Source organism: Denticeps clupeoides, chromosome 5 (assembly GCF_900700375.1).
Source record: "Denticeps clupeoides chromosome 5, fDenClu1.1, whole genome shotgun sequence".
Taxonomy (NCBI): domain Eukaryota; kingdom Metazoa; phylum Chordata; class Actinopteri; order Clupeiformes; family Denticipitidae; genus Denticeps; species Denticeps clupeoides.
In genome coordinates, this window is record NC_041711.1 from 8,897,986 (window position 1) to 8,917,243 (window position 19,258).

Below are 19,258 nucleotides of genomic sequence, written 5' to 3' on the forward strand. Positions count from 1 at the left end.
CGTTGTGCTCCACAGCAGTGGAAAAACAACAAACCCAGGCCTGTTCCTCAGTGCGCGGGAGCAGTGGAGAAAGAGGCGGGGCTGTGTGTGTGTGTGTGTGTGTGTGTGTGTGTGTACATGATGTTCTTGTGCCACATTAAATACGCTAGCCGGTGGCTCCACGGCACAAGGCCAGCTCCCCTGCCATTCACAGCACCGGCGGTGTGATATTTAATAAACCTGTCACAGGCGACCCGCAGCCCACCAGAGGCACAGGGCAAATGGGTGACTGGGACGACGCATGGGGCAAACCACAGACGGACGGGGGAAAGGGGGGGAAATATTTGGCACGACGCCTGATAAGGCTGCTCGCTGATCAACTGAGTCCACTACATTACTTAGAACTTTAAAAGAGGGAAAGGTATATATCAGCATAGAACCCAAACTGAGCATTACAATGACATTAGTTTTCATTCTGCTGTGGAGACAAGGTAAAAATACATGCATATCAATAAATAAATAACTTCTAAGGACCTTGTAAGGAGCAAAAAAATGTGTATTTATTAACACTTGGTCTCCACAGCTCCACACATCATTTACTCCTCACAGCCTATTACTATAAAAGGGATGTAACTTTTCCTGCAATTTACTAATTTAGCAATTTCCCTCGCAATTGCATGTTTGGTTAAAAATTGGCTGAAATTCTATGGACAAAAATCTTTTTGGTCAGCATCGTCAAGCCCAAGTTTATGTGAAGTTGGATATTTTATTGGTAATTCAACAGAATAATCTGTATGTACTCAGCAGGATCTTGTTCAGAATCTATGGTGTAAAAAATGAAAATCAAGTATATAAATACGTTAAAATAAATCTAGTTTTAAATATTGCAACCATGAGCAGACGCATGGTCCACTGTGGCTATCTACTGATCTGGATAAAAAAAAGCTGATGTATGTAGCTTTTATTGATGTAATTATATTTCAATATAGTTATTTTTGTAAATACCTCTGGAAGCTAGAAATAGCTGTTCATGATGGAATATCTGCACAGAGAACTTTTTCAGCAACTATTAGTCTCGAGTTACAATGAAGTTCTATGTTCATTAACCAAAGTCTGTCACATTTTAAAAGCTTTATTGATTATTATAAATGATTATTTTCAATTATCTTAGCACATCTGAAAACAGTTGCCCTTATTAGAGCTAAACAGCTAAGCCCGACCCGGCCCGAGGCCAAAAATAATTTAAGATTCCGTTTTACCTCATCAGCATCCATTTTCACATCTCTCTCGCGATTATACAGAAAAAAAGTATTGCAAATCAAATGAACATTTCACACAAAAAAGAACTTTTAATAAAACTAAATTACAACATGCATAACACCAATCACCAAAACAAATTCACAAGCAGCAAATCATACGGAAAGGATAGGTATAGACCATTACTTTGTGTAGGTGGACTGCTCATTCACCGCAGTTGAGCCCGAACCCACCTAGTATAGTATCTAGTACATTAGCAGATACGGGTTTGACTTATTTCAAATAACCAAACCTGTCGGATGATGCGGTAAGGCGGGGTAAACATGTTTCCTCCATGTGCTGCGTGGACCTGACCATAATGTGTGGGATGACATATTGGTTAAACTATGTGATAAAGATCATATTAGGAAAAAGGGACAAAGTCAGTGCCCATGTAAAGCTTGTGACCCAACAACTTTAGCCAGTCTAGATTCAACATTCTCATACTTTCTGTTTATGCAAACAGTGCATATGAAAAAGATCTGTGGTGTTCAGCAAGGTTGGTGTCCAAAAAAAGGGTCAAAGCTACATTCACCAGCTGTTCTGTCCCCGAAAAAACATTACTGGCTTCTCCACTTCAGAACCGTGACCCGAATTTATCTTCAGGGTCCCTGTTGTGGCCATTGACTTCCTTCTTTTCACCATTTCACCCCCCCCTTGTCCAACACAGCTAAGCTGGGAGTCAATAGTGCGAGCTTGTGAGGCAGTTTAAAGAAAGCTGCCCCCTGAGAAGTAGGCTGTCATGGAGTTCATCCATCAAGGTGCAGCACCACCACTATCCACAAAGAACAAGATGGGAGTCGCTAGGGGTCTCAAGAAGTCTGAATTATCAGAAAAGTATCGCTAATCCAGATCAACGCCAGCTACCCACCCACAAAATATATTTTTCTGTATAGTTTCAAAAACACAACCTTTTAAAAAATTCAGTTATAATAGAGAACTGTCAGGTAATTCAATGCAAATCTTGGAGTCAGAAGGTTGCTGGTTCGAATCCCAAGCTGGCAAGGTGCCACTGAGGTGCCACTGAGCAAAGCCCCGTCCCCACACACTGCCCCCCGGGCACCTGTCATGGCTGCCCACTGCTCACCAAGGGAGATGGTTAATAACACAGGACACATTTCACCGTGTCACCGTGTGCTGTGCTGCAGTGTATCACAATGACCATCACTTCACTTTCCCCTTCATATCATTATCATGGACATGTTTTCTCGTAATTGTGGAATTTACAGGTATTCATCCAGGTCATGATATACTGTAAAACATGGACACTGTGTGTTACTGCTTATTGTTCATTGAGATCCATTTCAGATTTTGTGTCACAGATTTTGTGGCTCACAGCAAATGAGACTAAGTCAACGAATGAGTTTGCAGTGTCTGTCCTGGCAGCCGCAGTTTTATGCTGTGTGTTGACATTGGCGTGTTACACTTCCGAGTTGGCATGCCCGGTGGCCTGTCGCACACCCTCTGTTGACCTGCGGGCGAGCAAAAGCCATGACATTAGTGACACTGCCTCTAATGACAAGTGACATGAGAGGCAATTCAATAATTGTTTTAGTCCAAATCAAACCATACTACACATAAGTGTGCTATTCCGACTGAACTTAAACTCAAACCTCTCAAAGTCTGACCAGCACTCTGTGATGATGTGACTGAAAACTGAGCTTGTCCTGCAGGAACGATCAACAGGAGCCAAATTAGAATATGCATATGACACCTACAGACTCAGCAGGTTCAGCAGAAAAAGGCACTGCCATTTGTGTCATAGCAGAATCAATCATACATCAGTTAATAAAACTGAGTTAAAGGCCAAGTCCATGGTCACGAGTGTGCATGGAAACAGTGGTAGCTGTATGTTCGTACGACATCCCACACAATCCTCGTTTTTTTTTTCTTCTTTTGTTTCAGAATCCTTGGGATGAACTGCAGAAACTGGAGAGAAAAAGGATCAAACACATCTGTGTTCATGTAACAGGACAGAAGCCGCTAGTCACTGTGCATGGTGGGTAGGGGCAGACATGACACATGCCAAAAAAGAACAATATTTGTTTTTCAAATATTAAAAAAAACACACAAAAGCCTGCCAAGACACCCAGAAAATCTTGAGGTTAAAAGCTCATGCTTTTGAAACCTCCTCTCTCATACACCCTAACATATAAAATGCATACAAAGGGTTAAGGGGGGAAATTGGTGAAGATGTGCTTATCCGGAGAAATTTGTGCACTGCCTGAGTGGGAGTTACAATGACCTACTTTACACAGACACAAACACAACCAGCAGAAGCACATGAAGGGGAAAACAACACTCACACGCACACACACTGGTCGGACAAATAGTCACGCACACACGCACAGGTCTGTCGCACTTCCGGCAACGCGCAGCTCTGCAATCACACTGCAGCAGTCGCCGTGCCGCCGCTGTCAACAGCAGACAAATAACAGGACACGGCAGACGGTGGCGGCCGCTGCAGCCTCAGCCACTCATTACGTCACCGGTTTACAAGGGAAACCAGATTACAGGCCTCCTTCCTCTAACAACCTCCAGCAACACGCAGTAATGAGCACCAGACGCTCGCGGTTCTCTCTTCTGCAGCTCCAGACGGCACATTATTACCTGGGAGGGGGCTGGGTGACCCTTACCACCACCCACACGCTGTGCACCGATTGGTTAACTTAAAAGCTAAAACACATACGAGACGAAACTTCAGCTTAGTCTTTCATAACCTCTTCTATTCTCATGCACACACATTATTAAAAATGCTTTCTAAAGCTGAAATATGTCGTTTCCCTCCCAATCAGTCAACAGAACTACGTTAGAAAAATGACGAGTGGTAGACGGAGGGAGGGATGCGGGGAAGAAGGATGCGCCTCTGCTCAGGTGTGCCAGCGAACGTGTTCGCCCTCCAGCTCTGGTGCAAAGCTCTGCCTCAGTATTCTCTCCATCACTCATCGGGACACACACACACACACACACACACACACACACACACACAGCCTGAAGCCAGTTTATGTTGAACTTGGCAGAATTCTGAGGGCTGCCATACACAAGAACACAGGCGTATACTCACACAAATGCACACAGCCTACAGCATAACTGCATTGACTCTGTCTCATAACACACACACACACACACACACACACACACACACACACACACACACACACACACACACACACACACAGGGGATGGTGAAAATGACATAAGGCTCAAGAAATCTGAAGGTGTAGAAAGGGAAATAATGAATTTAGACACAAATAAATGCAATTAAACAAACTATCCATAAGCTAAAGATGATGGTGAAATCCCAGCATGCACCTGTGCCTGTGTAATTCAGCATTTCATGCTTCATCAGAATGAAAGAACACTGACTGCATTTCCACTTGTGAAAAATCTGGTATATATATGCTCAAATGTGAAATAAATTGATTAGAAAAAAACAGTTGCTTCATTGTTTTACCCAGATAACCTGAACAAGACCGTAGCAAGTCTGCAACGCAAAGCACGTAGCAGAAAGCACCTGATGCTCCACACAGGTTAAAAGCAGTCAGGGCACTTTTAGGGAAGGTAATGGGGGTCACAGAGAGGGCTAAAGAAAGGTCAAATAAGCTTTGAAGACATGCAGTGCAGCATTGAGTCACTTTCAGGGAGATTCTCACTTCAAGAAAAATAGCCCTCCACACCCTAACGGTACTAATCTCTCTCTCTCTCTCTCTCTCTCTCTCTCTCTGTGTGTGTGGTATGGACTCATGATTCTGCCACCTGCACTTGTGTCTGGCTGAATTCAATGGCAGCAGAATCGTTCCACTGACCACAGTGGGGGTTCCACCCTTGTCAGGTGCATTAACGAAAGGCGCCAAAAAAGCGCCGTGGCGGCGTGAATGCGCCCGAGACATATTCATTAAGATTTCATACGTCCCATTCACCACGCAGACCCCCACACCAATGACATTCAGCCAGATGTCTAAAGGGACCCCCTTTCCCCCCCAGTCAAAACAGGTCTGGCCCGGGAGAGAAAGCGCTCTCTCCAGGTAGGCTGGCTGGTATTTGAGAAAATGAAAATGTCCCGCTGTGAGACAAAGCCAGGCAGGGAAATTAAAGAATATAATGACATATTCAGCAGCACTTACAAAACGAAGCCTGTATGCATGGGAGACAGCGCTGGAGCTGGTGCACCTCCTAATTCAGCCTCAGTAGATGAGGCTGGTGGTCTGATTTCCATCCAAAGGACTTTTCACCACGACCAGCAACAACACATAACGTAAACGACGCGTAAAGTGAAACATTTTTTGCTCTGTGACTGATAGATCATGAAAATCTGAATTGCATTGTCTTAAAACAATTAGAATATCAGCAGTTCTGTCTCAGAAATCAAATAAGGATTCATAATACAGAATAGCTCATACAAACAACCCTCTTTCTACTATATTCCAATATTTCAAGAAGAACTAGTGCAAATACAACATGATTCTTTAAATGTTTGTGAGCTGAGAAACATTTATGACCAAAAAAAAAAAAAGGAAAAATCATGTACAGGGGTGATGCATGATGTCAACCAATACATAAATAGCAATAATAATAGCACACTAGTACTTCTTCTGCTACTAATTATTATTATTGCTTTGAGGATAACACATTGTATAGTACACAGAAAGAACCAGGTTCCTGCACGTCCCAGTGAGGTTTGCAGAAATTTTGAAGAAGAAGAGGCGTTTGCAGAAAGCCAGCAGAAGACCGGATGGAGGGAACGCTTGGCGCAGCGGATCTTAATCTTAAAACAGAATCCGAGGACTCCGGGGGGACTGAATCTATTTCTAATTTCCTGGAAGGCACTTCATACTTCCAGTTCTAAACCTCTTACTTGACCAACACCCAGCTGGAGGTATAATTATCAACTTGGTAAGAGTTCGCAGTAACCGTCCAGGACGTGTCTTAACGACGCGGGAGGCAATCCCAAGACATTCGCTTCCTGGAGCTTCCAGACAGAACTGCTGCAGAACCCCTGAATATGAGAAGGACGGTTTTTATTTGGTCGTAAAGAACAGCCCCTCGGAATGATTCACTGTTCGGTACTTCAGACAAAAAATGTGTCTTAGGAAAGTCATTCAACTCTTGAAATGTGTCTGGTCCGTGTGGTTAACTCTCACAGGAGGTGTGTGTGTGTGTGTGTGTGTGTGTGTGTGTGTGTAGGAGACAGATTTGGGGAGGGGTGCGGGGGCTGCGGCATAGCCAGGTGTCAGACGGGTATAATTATCGGTTCTCTCCAGAGAAGGCCCACACACAGCAGCGGAGAAAGAGCTGCCATCGGGAAGCCAGCCCTGCCGCGCTCTGAATGACATCTTGCGCCGGCGCTGCATACTCCGAGGCGGTGGGGTTTGCGCTCCATAAATGGCCACCCTGCGCGACACACAGGCGCGAAAAGACATCTACTGGACCTGAATGGCTCCGGGGGCCTATAATGGGGATAATTCAGACATCAACTGTACTGGTTATAGCCCATTACCACCAATACCTCCATCCATCTTCATTACCATCATTATCAGCACCCGGGTATGTAAATCTCAGATCCAGCGTGCTTTCAATGGGCCTCGTAAGAAAAAGGGACTGTGGTGGGGGTCGTGGTGTAAGCCCAGGGTGACAGAAGTCCATTCACTACTGTACCTTCAATTTAGTCCCACAACCCAATTAACTCCCCGACAATATCAAGGACAAATGGGCCAACTTCAAACGCAGGCCTGCAGTATCCGCGCTCCCTCCATGTGGCAAAGGGGGCCTACTTGTTTTTCACTGCCTTTTTTGTTTCGGCCTCCTCGCTCTTTTGAGTGAACCCGATTTCGCCCCTTGAAGGGGAAAAAAAAAACAGAAAGAGAGAAAGAAAGTCCAAGACGACTCCATTTATCCCCGGGCCTTTCTGTTTTATTATTTTTTTTCTTCCATGGGAGCTGCTCTTTGAGGGCAGCGAATGAAAGCGAAGGAGGAGACCTGTCAACTCTGTGGCTTTTAATGCCTTCAGCTGCATCATTACCTTCTACATATACTGGGGCAAATGTACTGGAGTCTGAGGGAGGAAGAAAAGGAGCGGAGAAAGAAAAAGAGGCCACAAGAGAGGAACAGTGGTTTGTGGCACATGCAGGACATCTTGTCACACACAAAAAAGGAGGGAGGGGGGAGGAAAGTAAAAGAAAATAAAGAATAATGAGGACAAGGGACCTCCCGCGTGGTTGCAATGAACTATCCCATAATTCCAATGCCTCCTCACAACCCTCACAGGTTTAATGACTGTCCAGTGTAGGTAGGACACGTTGGTAATCAGGCTGCTCCATATGACTATGGGAAAGCTGTGGGAAATCATAGTTCTAAAGATGTAGTAGGATGGAACAAAGCTCACAAAACACGCCAGTGTTTCCATGTTCATAATCATATGAAAATATGTGTGAAAGATCCAATGGGTGCATGCGTTTTTGAGATGTCTGAAATGTATTTAATTTATATAGTGTGATCCACATGCACATGCTTGGTTTTGTCAAAAAAAATAATCACAATTATTTTGGCAAAAACTGAAATTAATTAAAATTATTGCTCCTTTGAACCTTCAGTGCACTTTAACAATAACAGGAATTTCTTTATGTGTAAAAATAAATAGATAAATAAATAAATAAATAATGCAAAATACATGGGCATAATTTGTGACATGGCAAATGGAAGGAATCATTGCAAAACGGAAGGCAGCAAATTAAATTGATTGTCAATTTTGAAATAATTCGAAACCAAAATGGTAAATAAAAAATGTAAACTTGCTTTCTATGAATTGTTTAATGCATTACATATTCCATGTGGTAATTTTGTGGCGCACCCAAATCCAAATTTTGATTATTAAAAAAAGTCGGAAGACTATTTTTATTGACTGAAAAAAAAATCCTTATTTGCTAAGCTTGTGCAAATGACTTGCATGGCTCAGGCACCAAATTGCTTGTCCTTAAAAGGCATTCTTGCAAAACTCAGGTTCTTTAAAACATCAACATTCTTATGAGCTTCTTCTCTGGGTACCTTCTTTACACTTAATCTACCAATTCTGACTCCGTCCCTGAGACGATGAATATTCACTGCGTCCTGAAGAGGTGATGTCAGTGTGGAAACAAAGTTCGTTTGCATTTTAAAAACTAGCGAGCAGGATTAGGGGGGTAATGCCGCTGAGGACCCTTTATGGGAATCCCAAACTCAAACAAATTGATGCTGCTGCACTTCAGAATCAAAGTGTGCAAACACGGTCTTGGCCAGGCCAGCGATTCAACCTTGACCCTTCAAATGCCTTCAGAGCGCAGCACCAGCCATGAATGAGAGGATTACGATGCAGAATGCCTGAAATAGCGCGGAGGAGAGATGGGGATGAGACAAAAAGGAAGGTGAGGCTTTCCGAAGCAGATCAGACCATCACAGCGGGATGGTGGTCCCAGACAGGAGACCACCGCTGACCGAGACGCTGGCAACTAAACACGTCCAGCTGCTGTCAGGTTTAACCGACAGGGACGCTTTGAGAGAGATGGTTGGGTGTTAACCAGGGTGCCTGCAGGAGGACCATTGAAAGTCTTCAAAGCGTGCCGCAGGCTCAGGCCTGCTGAGGAGAAAGCCCTAAAAGCAAAGAGCGAAGAAAAGAGGGTGACAAAAAAAATCATGTTTATTCAATTCCTCTCAGATTGTCTATTTAAAATAATCCCTTAAACAGATGGAAATAAGAACGTTCTGAAGACAGACAACAGACAGACGGATCTACATATGAATGTGTGCACCAAAAATATCGCACTCTCTCCACCCCACAGCCCCCTCTTATCGTATCCCACACTGGCTTCTCTAAAAAACGCCCCAATAAGTGGGGTAACCAGCCCAACAAGCCAAAGGAAACCAATATTTCGCACCTCACTTGAATGGTCTGGCAACTAGATTTTCCACCCAATTGACCCCAGGAGTCACACAGGGAAACAGTGCTGCCAGCTGCAGGCCACAATTTGGGGTGGCGTTCTATCAGGACCGCCGATTTCAGGCTAATTACCCTCTGTGTTGAAAAGTGAAAGTGAAAGTGAAGTGACTGTCGTTGTGAAGCACAGCACACGGTGACGCAACAAAGCGTGTCCTCAGCTTTCAGCCATCACCTTTAGTGAGCAGTGGGTAGCCATGAAAGGCGCCCGGGGAGCAGTGTGTGGTGGACGGTGCTGCTCCACATGACTATGGGAAAATCATAGCTCTAAAGATGGCGCTTAGCGATATTCTGTAATTCTCACTCTTAAGCGGGGAGTCACAGAAAACCATCAAAATCACCAACTAGGATCAAAATGGTGCTTCAGATCAAGTGCATTTCATCCCTTAATCAAGCCCCCCCCTTCAAGTCCCTCAGCATTCCTTAACAGCAAACATGTGACGCTCTCAGCCTCGAGTGCGTTAAGTGCAGCGATAATGAACTCTGTTAAAACCCTGAACCCAAACTCACACAAGGCCGTCGTTTTCGTTCAGTTGACTTTACACAGTTGGCCCACGCATAATGAGAAGGGCAAGTTGCTGACAAAATTGTCCCCAGTCTCAGACAAGGGACACTCAAAGGTACAACTTACAGAGACACCGCATGTCAGGTCTCCTTATATTTGGTCACCCATTTATATTTCTGAGCTGTTGTCAGAATTTGGTTGGAAATAGTGAGCATTAAAAAGTGACACTGAGACCCACCCCAAGCTGCGGTTCTCATATCAAATCAAATGTTATCACAGACATAGAAAAATGGAATTTGAAGCTTAAAAATAGCTTCATCTGTGGGTGGAATGCTCCTTTAATAATTGACCATCATTTTAGTCTATCTTGCCCGGGTGCAGGGCTTGTTACTCGCTCTGGGTAAGAGCATCTGCCAAATGAATTATTCATACATCAAAAAGTTGAGCCGCCACAAAATCTGGGGCTGCTGCCAGCGACCGACACAGCCCGGCCTGAAATGGAGGCGCGAGCGTCCGCGGGAGCCGTACCGCCGGGGACTGACGGGCCCGTGTCGGGCAGGGTTCGGTGGGGTCAACAAGGACAGACGGGGCTGGGCTTACTGCAAGTCATGTTGGAGAAGCCACACTGAGATCCTGAGAAACTCGTCAGTCAGTCACCATGGGCCTTTGCAAACCAACGCTGATGCACGTTTTAAAAATAAATATGACATCATGTTGCATCAGTCACATTTACACCCCAACTTTGAAAACTTCTGTCATTAAAGCTTTCACTGTCTGCATTCTTTAGTTTTCTCTTGTCAGTGAATTTCGAAGCCTAGTGCACACAATATTACTGTCTTTCAATATTCATGAATGTGTGTGTGTGTGTTTTACACATACTGCCAGACTCTTCTTGCTTAAGGCTGCTTGGTAGGGTGTTATTTCCTGTTATAAAAGCACAACTTTTTTACAGATGTATACAGCGAGTGCACAAAAGTAGCACAGGAGGATGGGAACCGGGTTCTTTTTTTTGGAGCGTTAACAAGAGGTACAAATATGTCCTCCAGAAGGGCCCTCCACACTGCAGCTAATTGCTTTACATGTCAATGCGGGAAAAGGAGTCCGGAACAATGAAGCTCATGGACGTCCTCTGCTTCTTAGTCCCCCCTGTCCATTACTTTATCGTTTTGGACGTCTCTGTTTTGGCTGATTCATGATCATGTGACTCATTTATGAAAAAGAGAAGAACAGCGCTGTCTTCTGAATGGTCGCCGTCAGGGCAAAATACATCAGCCTGTGATGGAGCACCACAATAAAACAGTCCTTCAGACTGATGATCTCGCCTCGACAAGCCAGTTCTGGGCAGATTTGTCAGAAATATTACACAGTGCGCCCCAAAAGCACACACTCAACAAAAACACTTCTGGCTTGTGTTCATGTGTGTCTCACCAAATGTGTCTCATTTTGTGGTGCTGGTTATTGTTTGATTTCTAACCTTTTTACTTTTCCATATAACTTCAGGGAAATTTCTTGTGAGGTTTGGACTCCATAAGACATAAATGAATTGTGATTAGTGATTGTTAAGCGTCTTGTTACTGTGTCGTTTTAAACAATTAACAGAGTCCAGGGGAAAAACAGTACCGCTTCACATGACCTCCTCAAGGCATCCGCAAAGACTACCAGCATCTTCCCAGGCGGAAACGCTGATGACATCATGCCCCATGGGAGGGGCCTCGTCTAGTATAAACTTGTCCTCGTTATCTGGCTGATTCATTCATTTTGTGACGTTAAATCCAGTGCGCCGAGCCAACAAATCCCTCAGATATGTTAACAAAAAGTCCAGATTAAAGGTGCACCCCTGATAACTGTATATAGAGTCATGTAGATAACAGTGATGAATGACTACGTACATGTACGGTACATGAGAGTTATGCGAAAGCATGGCTAACGTCAAATATTAAAGAGTGGAATAAGAAGAGATAAGAGGGAAATGGAAACTTTATAAATGCACACACACAGACTTTGCTTGCAGGTCATTATGATTCATAGCAGAGCCTAACTGTAAACCTTTATTATCAAGTTTTATAAAATGGCCACGGTGGTGTGAACAACCCCTCAAATTAATTACAGGTCCGCTTAGAACCCTCTGTATAGCCAGACAAGACGAGGACGTAGATCAATAGAATCGTCTCTTCCGGCCCCCCTCCCCGCCCCCCACGGCGAACGTGGACAGCCACTTCCTCTTTAATGTGTGACAATGCGAGGGTCCTCCCAAAGTCGTGTCTCGCGCATTGATCGCCATTTAGCTGAAGAGCGCGGGGAGCAGGACGGGACCTGACCTCCCCGCCACTTAAGCCCGAGTTTCATTGTTTGTCCTGGGAGACCGTGGCTTCGCTCAGGCGCGCAGCGTCTAGACAGTATTCATGATCCATCTGTCTGGGCCAGGCACGGCCAGGAAGATGGCAAACTTGATTAGAATGGAAACGTTTCTTCTGCAGTCTGGACGCTCGCCCCCCGGCCGAGCAGCTTTTCTTCTCCGGCTCCCCCTCCCGGTCCGTCGTTCCACCTTCCTCCTACTTCCTGTGGACGGTCTCTGCTTAATGTTTGAGGGCGAGGGCAGGAACCTGGAGTATGATGATGATGATGAAAGGGACAGAGAGGCACCATTGTTTTCTGCCTAATTCCTCTGCTTTAATGCCATTTATCGGCACAGAGCAAGCGGGTAAATGAAGTAAGCGCGTCCAGCAAGAGGGACTGCAGGATGAAGTGAACGCCGGCATCAAAGTCTTGCTCTGAAGTTTTCCACCCCCACCCTCTCCCCTCTCCCCGTCCTCTGAGGTGTCCACAGAAACAAAAAGGTTTCCGCACATCAAAGATGTCGAGCAGGCAGCCACTGCATCCGCCTGGCGTCCTTCACCGTCCCATTCATCCGGCAGAAGAAAAACAAAAAAACTATGTCCTCCTGAATGGGAAAATTCACTGGTGACCAAACTCTCCTCCCAGTTAAACATTTCTGTTTTTAAGGGCGCTGTCACGCCTACAGGCTTTAGTCTGTATGAATCGAACTCAAGTTCGTTCCCCCCCATGGGGCGGTTCTTTTGGTCCGGCGTGAACAGGGACCCAGAAAAAGTGGAGGTCCGAATGAAATGTCAAACCCTGGTGGGGTGGTAGTAGCCTAGTGGGTAACAGACTCACCTATGAACCAGAAGACCCAGGTTCAAATCCCACTTACTACCATTTCGTCCCTGAGCAAGACACTTAACCCTAAGTTGCTCCCGGGTGACTGTCCCTGTAACTACAGAATGTAAGTCGCTCTGGATAAGGGTGTATGATAAATGCTAATAAAAAAAAAATGGTGCAGTCTGCCTGGTGAGAACCCATACCGAACACCATAAATCACATGATTTTAGAACAGCGAATTATGGGTACTTTTTTTAAAAAGTTATTTTGTTTGTATACTCAGCATCCTGTGAGATGAATCGTGGACAAACGTGGAGACGTGAGGTGGTGAAGTGCCTCATAGTCATCTAGTCCATAACAGATCTACTTCCTGTATTTACTGTTGCTGTTCCCATCTGACCAATAAGCAGAGAGAACGTTCTCCTGTGATTTCAAGCAACGCATTTTGGTTCGCTTGCATTTTTCCCTGTGTGAAAGGAAACAGAACCAAGAGGAAAATGACGAAGGTAAGACAGCGCCCTACATCTCAGCACCACACCGTCAGGCGGTAAAACTGCTTAAAATCATCTTGAAAAACAAATTTCCACAATTATGGACATATGTCACTAGCACATCAGACGGTCACCTAGAAAAACTAAACAGTCAAAACACAAGACACAGAGGAGTTTATAAAGCTGAAGAACACAGAACTGGGAATGTGTTTTTTTTTCAGCATTCTTTTCATGATAAAAACTGTGTTCTCAAGCTCCGCCCCAGCAGTCTTCCGGGGCAACTTGGAATCTTCCAGTGAGAACAACAAAGACACAAAGTCACAAAGTCAATGTCAGTTTGGACCGCATCTAATGACAAGACCCAAGAGAAATCTGCACACAAAGTCCAAGCGTAATCTCATCCCGAATTCTCTTCCTGTTCTCATTGGTATTTCACTTTTGTCTAGAGACAGATAAAAATGTGAAATTAATTAACCTTCAACCTCAACAAAATATCAATTGATAATAGGCAGGTAATATTTGAGGATTTCTGCCATGTCAGCCATAATAATCCAAATAATAAAGCATGTAGTGTATGACAAGGTTTAACTATTAGAATGAAATGATGAAAACTAAAAAAGAAGAAATGGAGGCGGGATAGAGCGCGAGAAAAACAGAGGAGTGAGGATCGAGTGGCCCTGTTCACTCACAGTTGAAGATGCCAGGTGGGGGGTGCTGGGTCACCACCGGGCAGTTCTCCTCATCACTGTTGTCCCCACAGTTGTTCAGCTGATTGCAGATTAGCGAGCCGGCGCGGAGGCAGTTGCCATTGGTGCAGTGGAATTTGCACTCTGCAGGGGGGGAGGAGAAGGGAAAGGAGAGGCGGCGTGGGTTAAAAAACACTGAAATCACAGAAAAACAAAACCGAAAAAAAAATTCGGACACCCAGAAGGTGAACATTTTTTTTTATAATCACGCCCACTTTAACCCAAGCATTTGAATTTTGAATATTCGTGTGAATATGACATTAGCAAACACTCCTTGTGTGCTACATCTTATAAAGCTCTTTAGAAATAAGCCCTACAGATTAAAGATGTGTCACAAATGAGACTTGTTTAATTCCACCATGGTGCTGCATGTCATTCTAAAATAAAGTGATTCTCATGCACTCTGACATGGTGTCAAAGCCATTTGATATGGCGAGCCTTCGGCAAAGTTGTTTAAACAAAACGAGCAGCTCATACCATGTTGGATAGCAGGAGGGATTGAAACGTGCAGGTTGGTACTGCGGGGGCTGGCGTCATCTCAAAAATGCCCGTGGTCTTTCAAGATGTCACGGGCCATTAATAACCTGCCCGATGAAATCGAGGAACCTGCTCCAGTAATTACGGGCTTTATTCATTTAAACCATTCCGTCACACAACTCTAGCCCCACCCCCTTCCCACTATGGTGTGGCGGGACCAGGATGGTCTTCAGGGAAGCGGGATAATGACCACCATCACGTACTTTTAGAGGTTGTGAACTTAAAAACGGATCGGTCGAAGCCATAAAGCTCCTCCGACTTGCATTATTTCCCACACGACACGCAGACAGTAAACACACGTTAACACCCCGCTGCAAAATCACTTACGCTCACGTTCACCAGACACCCCTGAGAACCTGTTGGCCTCCCGTATCGATCGGTGCCGCGCTCCGGCCTAATGACAACGCACATTTCTCCCCTCCCCGCCACTCACAAGAACACTTTGTACTTGTCTAGACAGTCGGGAGGAGCAGCGAGCGAGACGGAGCGTGAGCGAGAGAGAAGCACAACAGAGATCCGATTCAAAGAACAAACCAGCGTGAGCATTTCTGTAAAGCAGCCGGCTCAACCCCCCATTTGCGAGTGGCAATTAGTGCAGCCTGACTGCTCTGTACTGACTCAGCTCACCCAAGGGCCGCTGGGACACGAGTAACAAAAGATGGGCTCGTCTAATGCGGCCGGGCCCACACGGGGACCCCAGGGGATGGAGCGAGAGCCAGAGCAGGAGGAGGAGGACAGGACACTTGTGCTGTAACAGGAGGATCACACACTGGGCCTTCTGTTGTTCCAAAAATCCGCTATGAAAAGCTGTGATCAGGAAAGGGGGAAACATTGGTTTTGGTTCAGCCTGTCTGTTTCGAACTGGCTAGTCATGACATGGGACGTCCATTCTGTCTTTTTCCCAGCAAGGTTGTGTGATGCATGTTAGATTCTGCCTGAATCATGTCTAACAACACTATTTACCAACTGAACTTTCATTTAGGAGCCTTATTGAAAGCTCCAGACATGCTGAGCCTAAATTAGCCATTAATAACAGTCCAAATACCACAGGAAGGGACGAGGTCAGCAACTGCCAAAAGAACCACAGGCACAATACTGGGAATCTAAGACACCACAGATGATCACATGACTGATCACACAAGCTACATATCCCATAATGCAGTGTGAACTTTGCTGGCAAACGTACCTAGCATTTTTGCTAGGTAATTTGCAGGATTTACCATACATTTATGGCACTTATCCAGAGCGACTTACTATCAGTAGTGACTGGGACAGTCCCCCTGGGGACACTCAGGGTTAAGTGTCATGCTCAGGGACATTAGTAATTGGCTTTACGTTTGGTAAAATAGCACAAATGAATTTGAATGGCTTGCGCTCAAAAAAATCTGTAAAAACAGGTTTAGTAATTAATGATGTCTCGTACTGAACAGTTAATTACATTACAGAGAAAGTAATTTTTGCAAAGATTTATGCACATTTTCCCTTTTTTACCACATTTATGGATGGCAATATCTTAGGTCAATTGTCCAAGTGAATAAAAGGCTGCATAGGTTGCATGCATGTATGTAAATAATATGCTGCCACTGATTAATCATGCAGACTTAATCATCATCATTTGTGTTAGTTACAACAGAGTTCACCACCAAATTGCATATTATAATGTGCAGTTCACACTGAATGTGCTGAACCCGCTGTCATGCAATGAATCAAAGCCACATAAGACTTGACCCCCAAGATGAGGTGACGCACTTAAGGGACAGCAGGTGGGATTTAGCACCATTAGTCTGGCTGAGTGCGTTGGTGGTAACCAGATCAGACTTCTGCTTGGAACATTCATCCTGGAGTTTAAAGAGGAAGCTGAAGAGTCTTGGGGTGCAGCGCTAATAGCTACAGGCTGCTGGGGTTAATAATAATTTTACAGGGTAATGATGGTCATTAATCAATGAATATGTGACACGGCAGAACAAAATCCATCAGCACCCGTCAGTCAACCCGTCTGAAATAATTCTCTGCCTCTTTTTTTTTTTTTTTTACGCTCTGCAAAACCTGCAGGGGTTGAGAGCCACCACAGAGTCCGGCCGAGCTGAGAAATAAATTTGCTGCAAATGCATTTGTGAAGCATGAAGGATCAGGACATCTTTCCTCACCGTCGCCACCATCATCTGCATGCTTAACCAGGATAATTAAGCATGTTGGAATTGTGCTGAGGTCGCAGCACTGCCGCACAGAGAGAGCGTGACGCGGGGAGTGGGAGAGCGAGGGAGACAGGCACTGTGTGTGTGGATCTCGAGGCGCAGTCCCTTGTCTAAAGGAAACACAGCTGAGGTCCACAGGGACTTTGTTATCATGCAAAGCAGGCATGTTGGGCAGGAATCTGTGGAAGTGGGTTTTTCCAACTCCGATCCGGTTCTGGCTTTTAGTCTGGTTCATTTAATACCGACTTCTGGTTGGCCACACAGGTTTCTCAGCAGCTGGCGATCTGCAACGACATCAAAGCTGCGGCTTCATAAGCGTGACCAGGAATGTGAGAGATGTGGAGAGACGGCAAACCAGATCACAAAATGGATTAATTAGTCCTGCATCATGGTCCTCACCGACTTCGTGTGGTGCTGCACCCATGCAGATAGTCCTCAAACAACCAAACTTTCATAACGAAGCTCTCAGTCTGACTTTTGTGAGCCCACCCTGGGTGAGGCATCAGCCCACTGCAGAAAACATGAAACATGAAAGGTCTAGGCGCTACAAAATTCTAGGTTTGTTTTGTTTTTAAGTACTTTTGCAATCAACATAAAGACAAACTAACCACATAATTAAAACCACAGGGATGAGAAAAACATTACCAAAATGGTATGCAGTGGTACCAAAACTTGCCCAAAAAACACAACTGGTAAGCTGGAGAGAGGGACATGGGCCACTGTTTTAGACTCACAGAAGACACAAACTGCTGAAAACCATGCTGTGCATGCAGTTGTGCAGCTGCAGACCAGGCAGAGTGACCAGGCTGACCTCTCTGCACTAAAAAAAGTACCACTACTAGGCACTTAACTGTTAACTGGATCATGGAGCACCGGAGAAGGACACTGGAAAAGGCCTGGCTTACTCGTGGGTGGCAGGGACGGAATGACAATGTTCTATTGCATAATTTTTGCAAAAAACAGTCACAACTGTCCGACAACATCTGCTGGTGGCAGCTTTTCCAATGCACGTCAACAATGGCCAGCACGAAGAAGAGAGAAAAGTCCCATTTAGAGTCACCAGACGACCTCTTTTTCCAGGACATGTCCTCTTTTTGAGACCCAGAAATTGTGTCCAGCCGGGCTTTGAGAATTTTTCAGGTTTTTGAGCTGCCTAAACATTCACCACATCATGGGCCACATAAATACTTTCCTACGCATCTATTCACTTCCACTTGAGCTAGTGGATCCAAGAGTGAGCATGGACGGGGGGTTTACAGAGAGTTTGAGAAAACATGCCACAAAAAACGTGAAATCCTGGGGGGCCTGGAATATGTACACCCCTTAATTGGAACTGTGTTCCTGGTCCTGGGGGGCATTACCCAGATATTGAGTTGAATGAGGTAAAGATCTAAGCTGTGCAGGACTGGTGCCGCCAGGACCAGGGTTGGTGACCCCTACCCTAGACAACTGGGTTTGAGTCTGGATTGGAGAACGTGTCAGAGTTGAAAATATTTGGCTTGACCCGCTGACATACTGAGACACAAGGTAAAATCAAGCATTGCGGGATCTCCTGGTCTTGGGTCAGAGCTATTCTCACACAAGCCACAGCAAGAGGTCACAAAGAAGCACTCCTGTGCTGATAATGTTTTACTTTGACAGCCAGACAAAATGTACTTTTCACAGTGCTGCAGCTCTCTCTCTCTCTCTAATTTGAATAAAAAATTGGCCAAGATCGCAGAAATGTCTCTTGGTATTCAGAGGCTGAAATGTTGTCACACTTTCCACCTACAGACTTGATAACTGCACGTCCAGAAAATGTGTAGAGCAACGCGCTGGCTCTATCTGAGGGTGAAGTTCACAGGATGGTCAAACAAGCATTAGCAACAATCGATGGAGATTGACTCCAGCGGCCGGCCTGCCGAGGAGAAGAAAAAAGAAAAATCCAGACCTCTGGTTTAGTATGCAGCCCTTCTTCTGCTTCCTGCTCACGGTGCATTCCGTTCCAGGCGGGGGAGAGACAGGGCCCGAGGAATGAGGGCGCAAGCCTCAAAGAACAATGAACAACTGACTAGAATAAAATAAAAACACAAACCTCACAAACACGAGAGATAAGGAAACACACGGGGGGCTTGAACTTTGTTTTTAATGAACACGTTCCAGGCGAAGAGAAAGAGAAAAATAAGACTAAAACCAAAGTAGAACAAAGGTTCTGGCAGGAGAGAATGAGACATGCTAGAAAAACCCTCCAATCAATTCTTCAGAAAAAAAAAAAAGGCTGTTGGCATCCTCTAGATCCAATTCGCTCACGCTAACCGACATCAAACCGGCCCGGTGTGGTTCACGGGCTGCGAATTCGGCCGCTGACCCTTGGAGCTGGCAGAAAACAAAGACCACATGCCTGT

At 45.1% G+C, this 19,258-nt stretch overlaps 1 protein-coding gene and 1 long non-coding RNA gene across 3 annotated transcripts in view; one reads left to right on the forward strand and one right to left on the reverse strand.

Annotated features, from left to right (window-relative positions):
• The window catches only part of LOC114791361 (uncharacterized), a 6,506-nt gene extending 2,083 nt beyond the window's left edge, over positions 1-4,423 (forward strand). The window contains exons 2-3 of the long non-coding RNA XR_003749983.1: positions 3,181-3,274; positions 4,071-4,423. This is a non-coding gene — a long non-coding RNA (uncharacterized LOC114791361). The remainder of the gene's footprint in view (positions 1-3,180; positions 3,275-4,070) is intronic.
• LOC114791360 (low-density lipoprotein receptor class A domain-containing protein 4-like) overlaps positions 1-19,258 on the reverse strand; it is a 55,722-nt gene that overhangs the window by 16,593 nt on the left and 19,871 nt on the right. For both annotated transcript variants that reach the window (XM_028982149.1, XM_028982150.1), the window contains one exon: positions 14,086-14,226. In XM_028982149.1, coding sequence (XP_028837982.1) covers positions 14,086-14,226 — 141 coding nt within the window. The remainder of the gene's footprint in view (positions 1-14,085; positions 14,227-19,258) is intronic.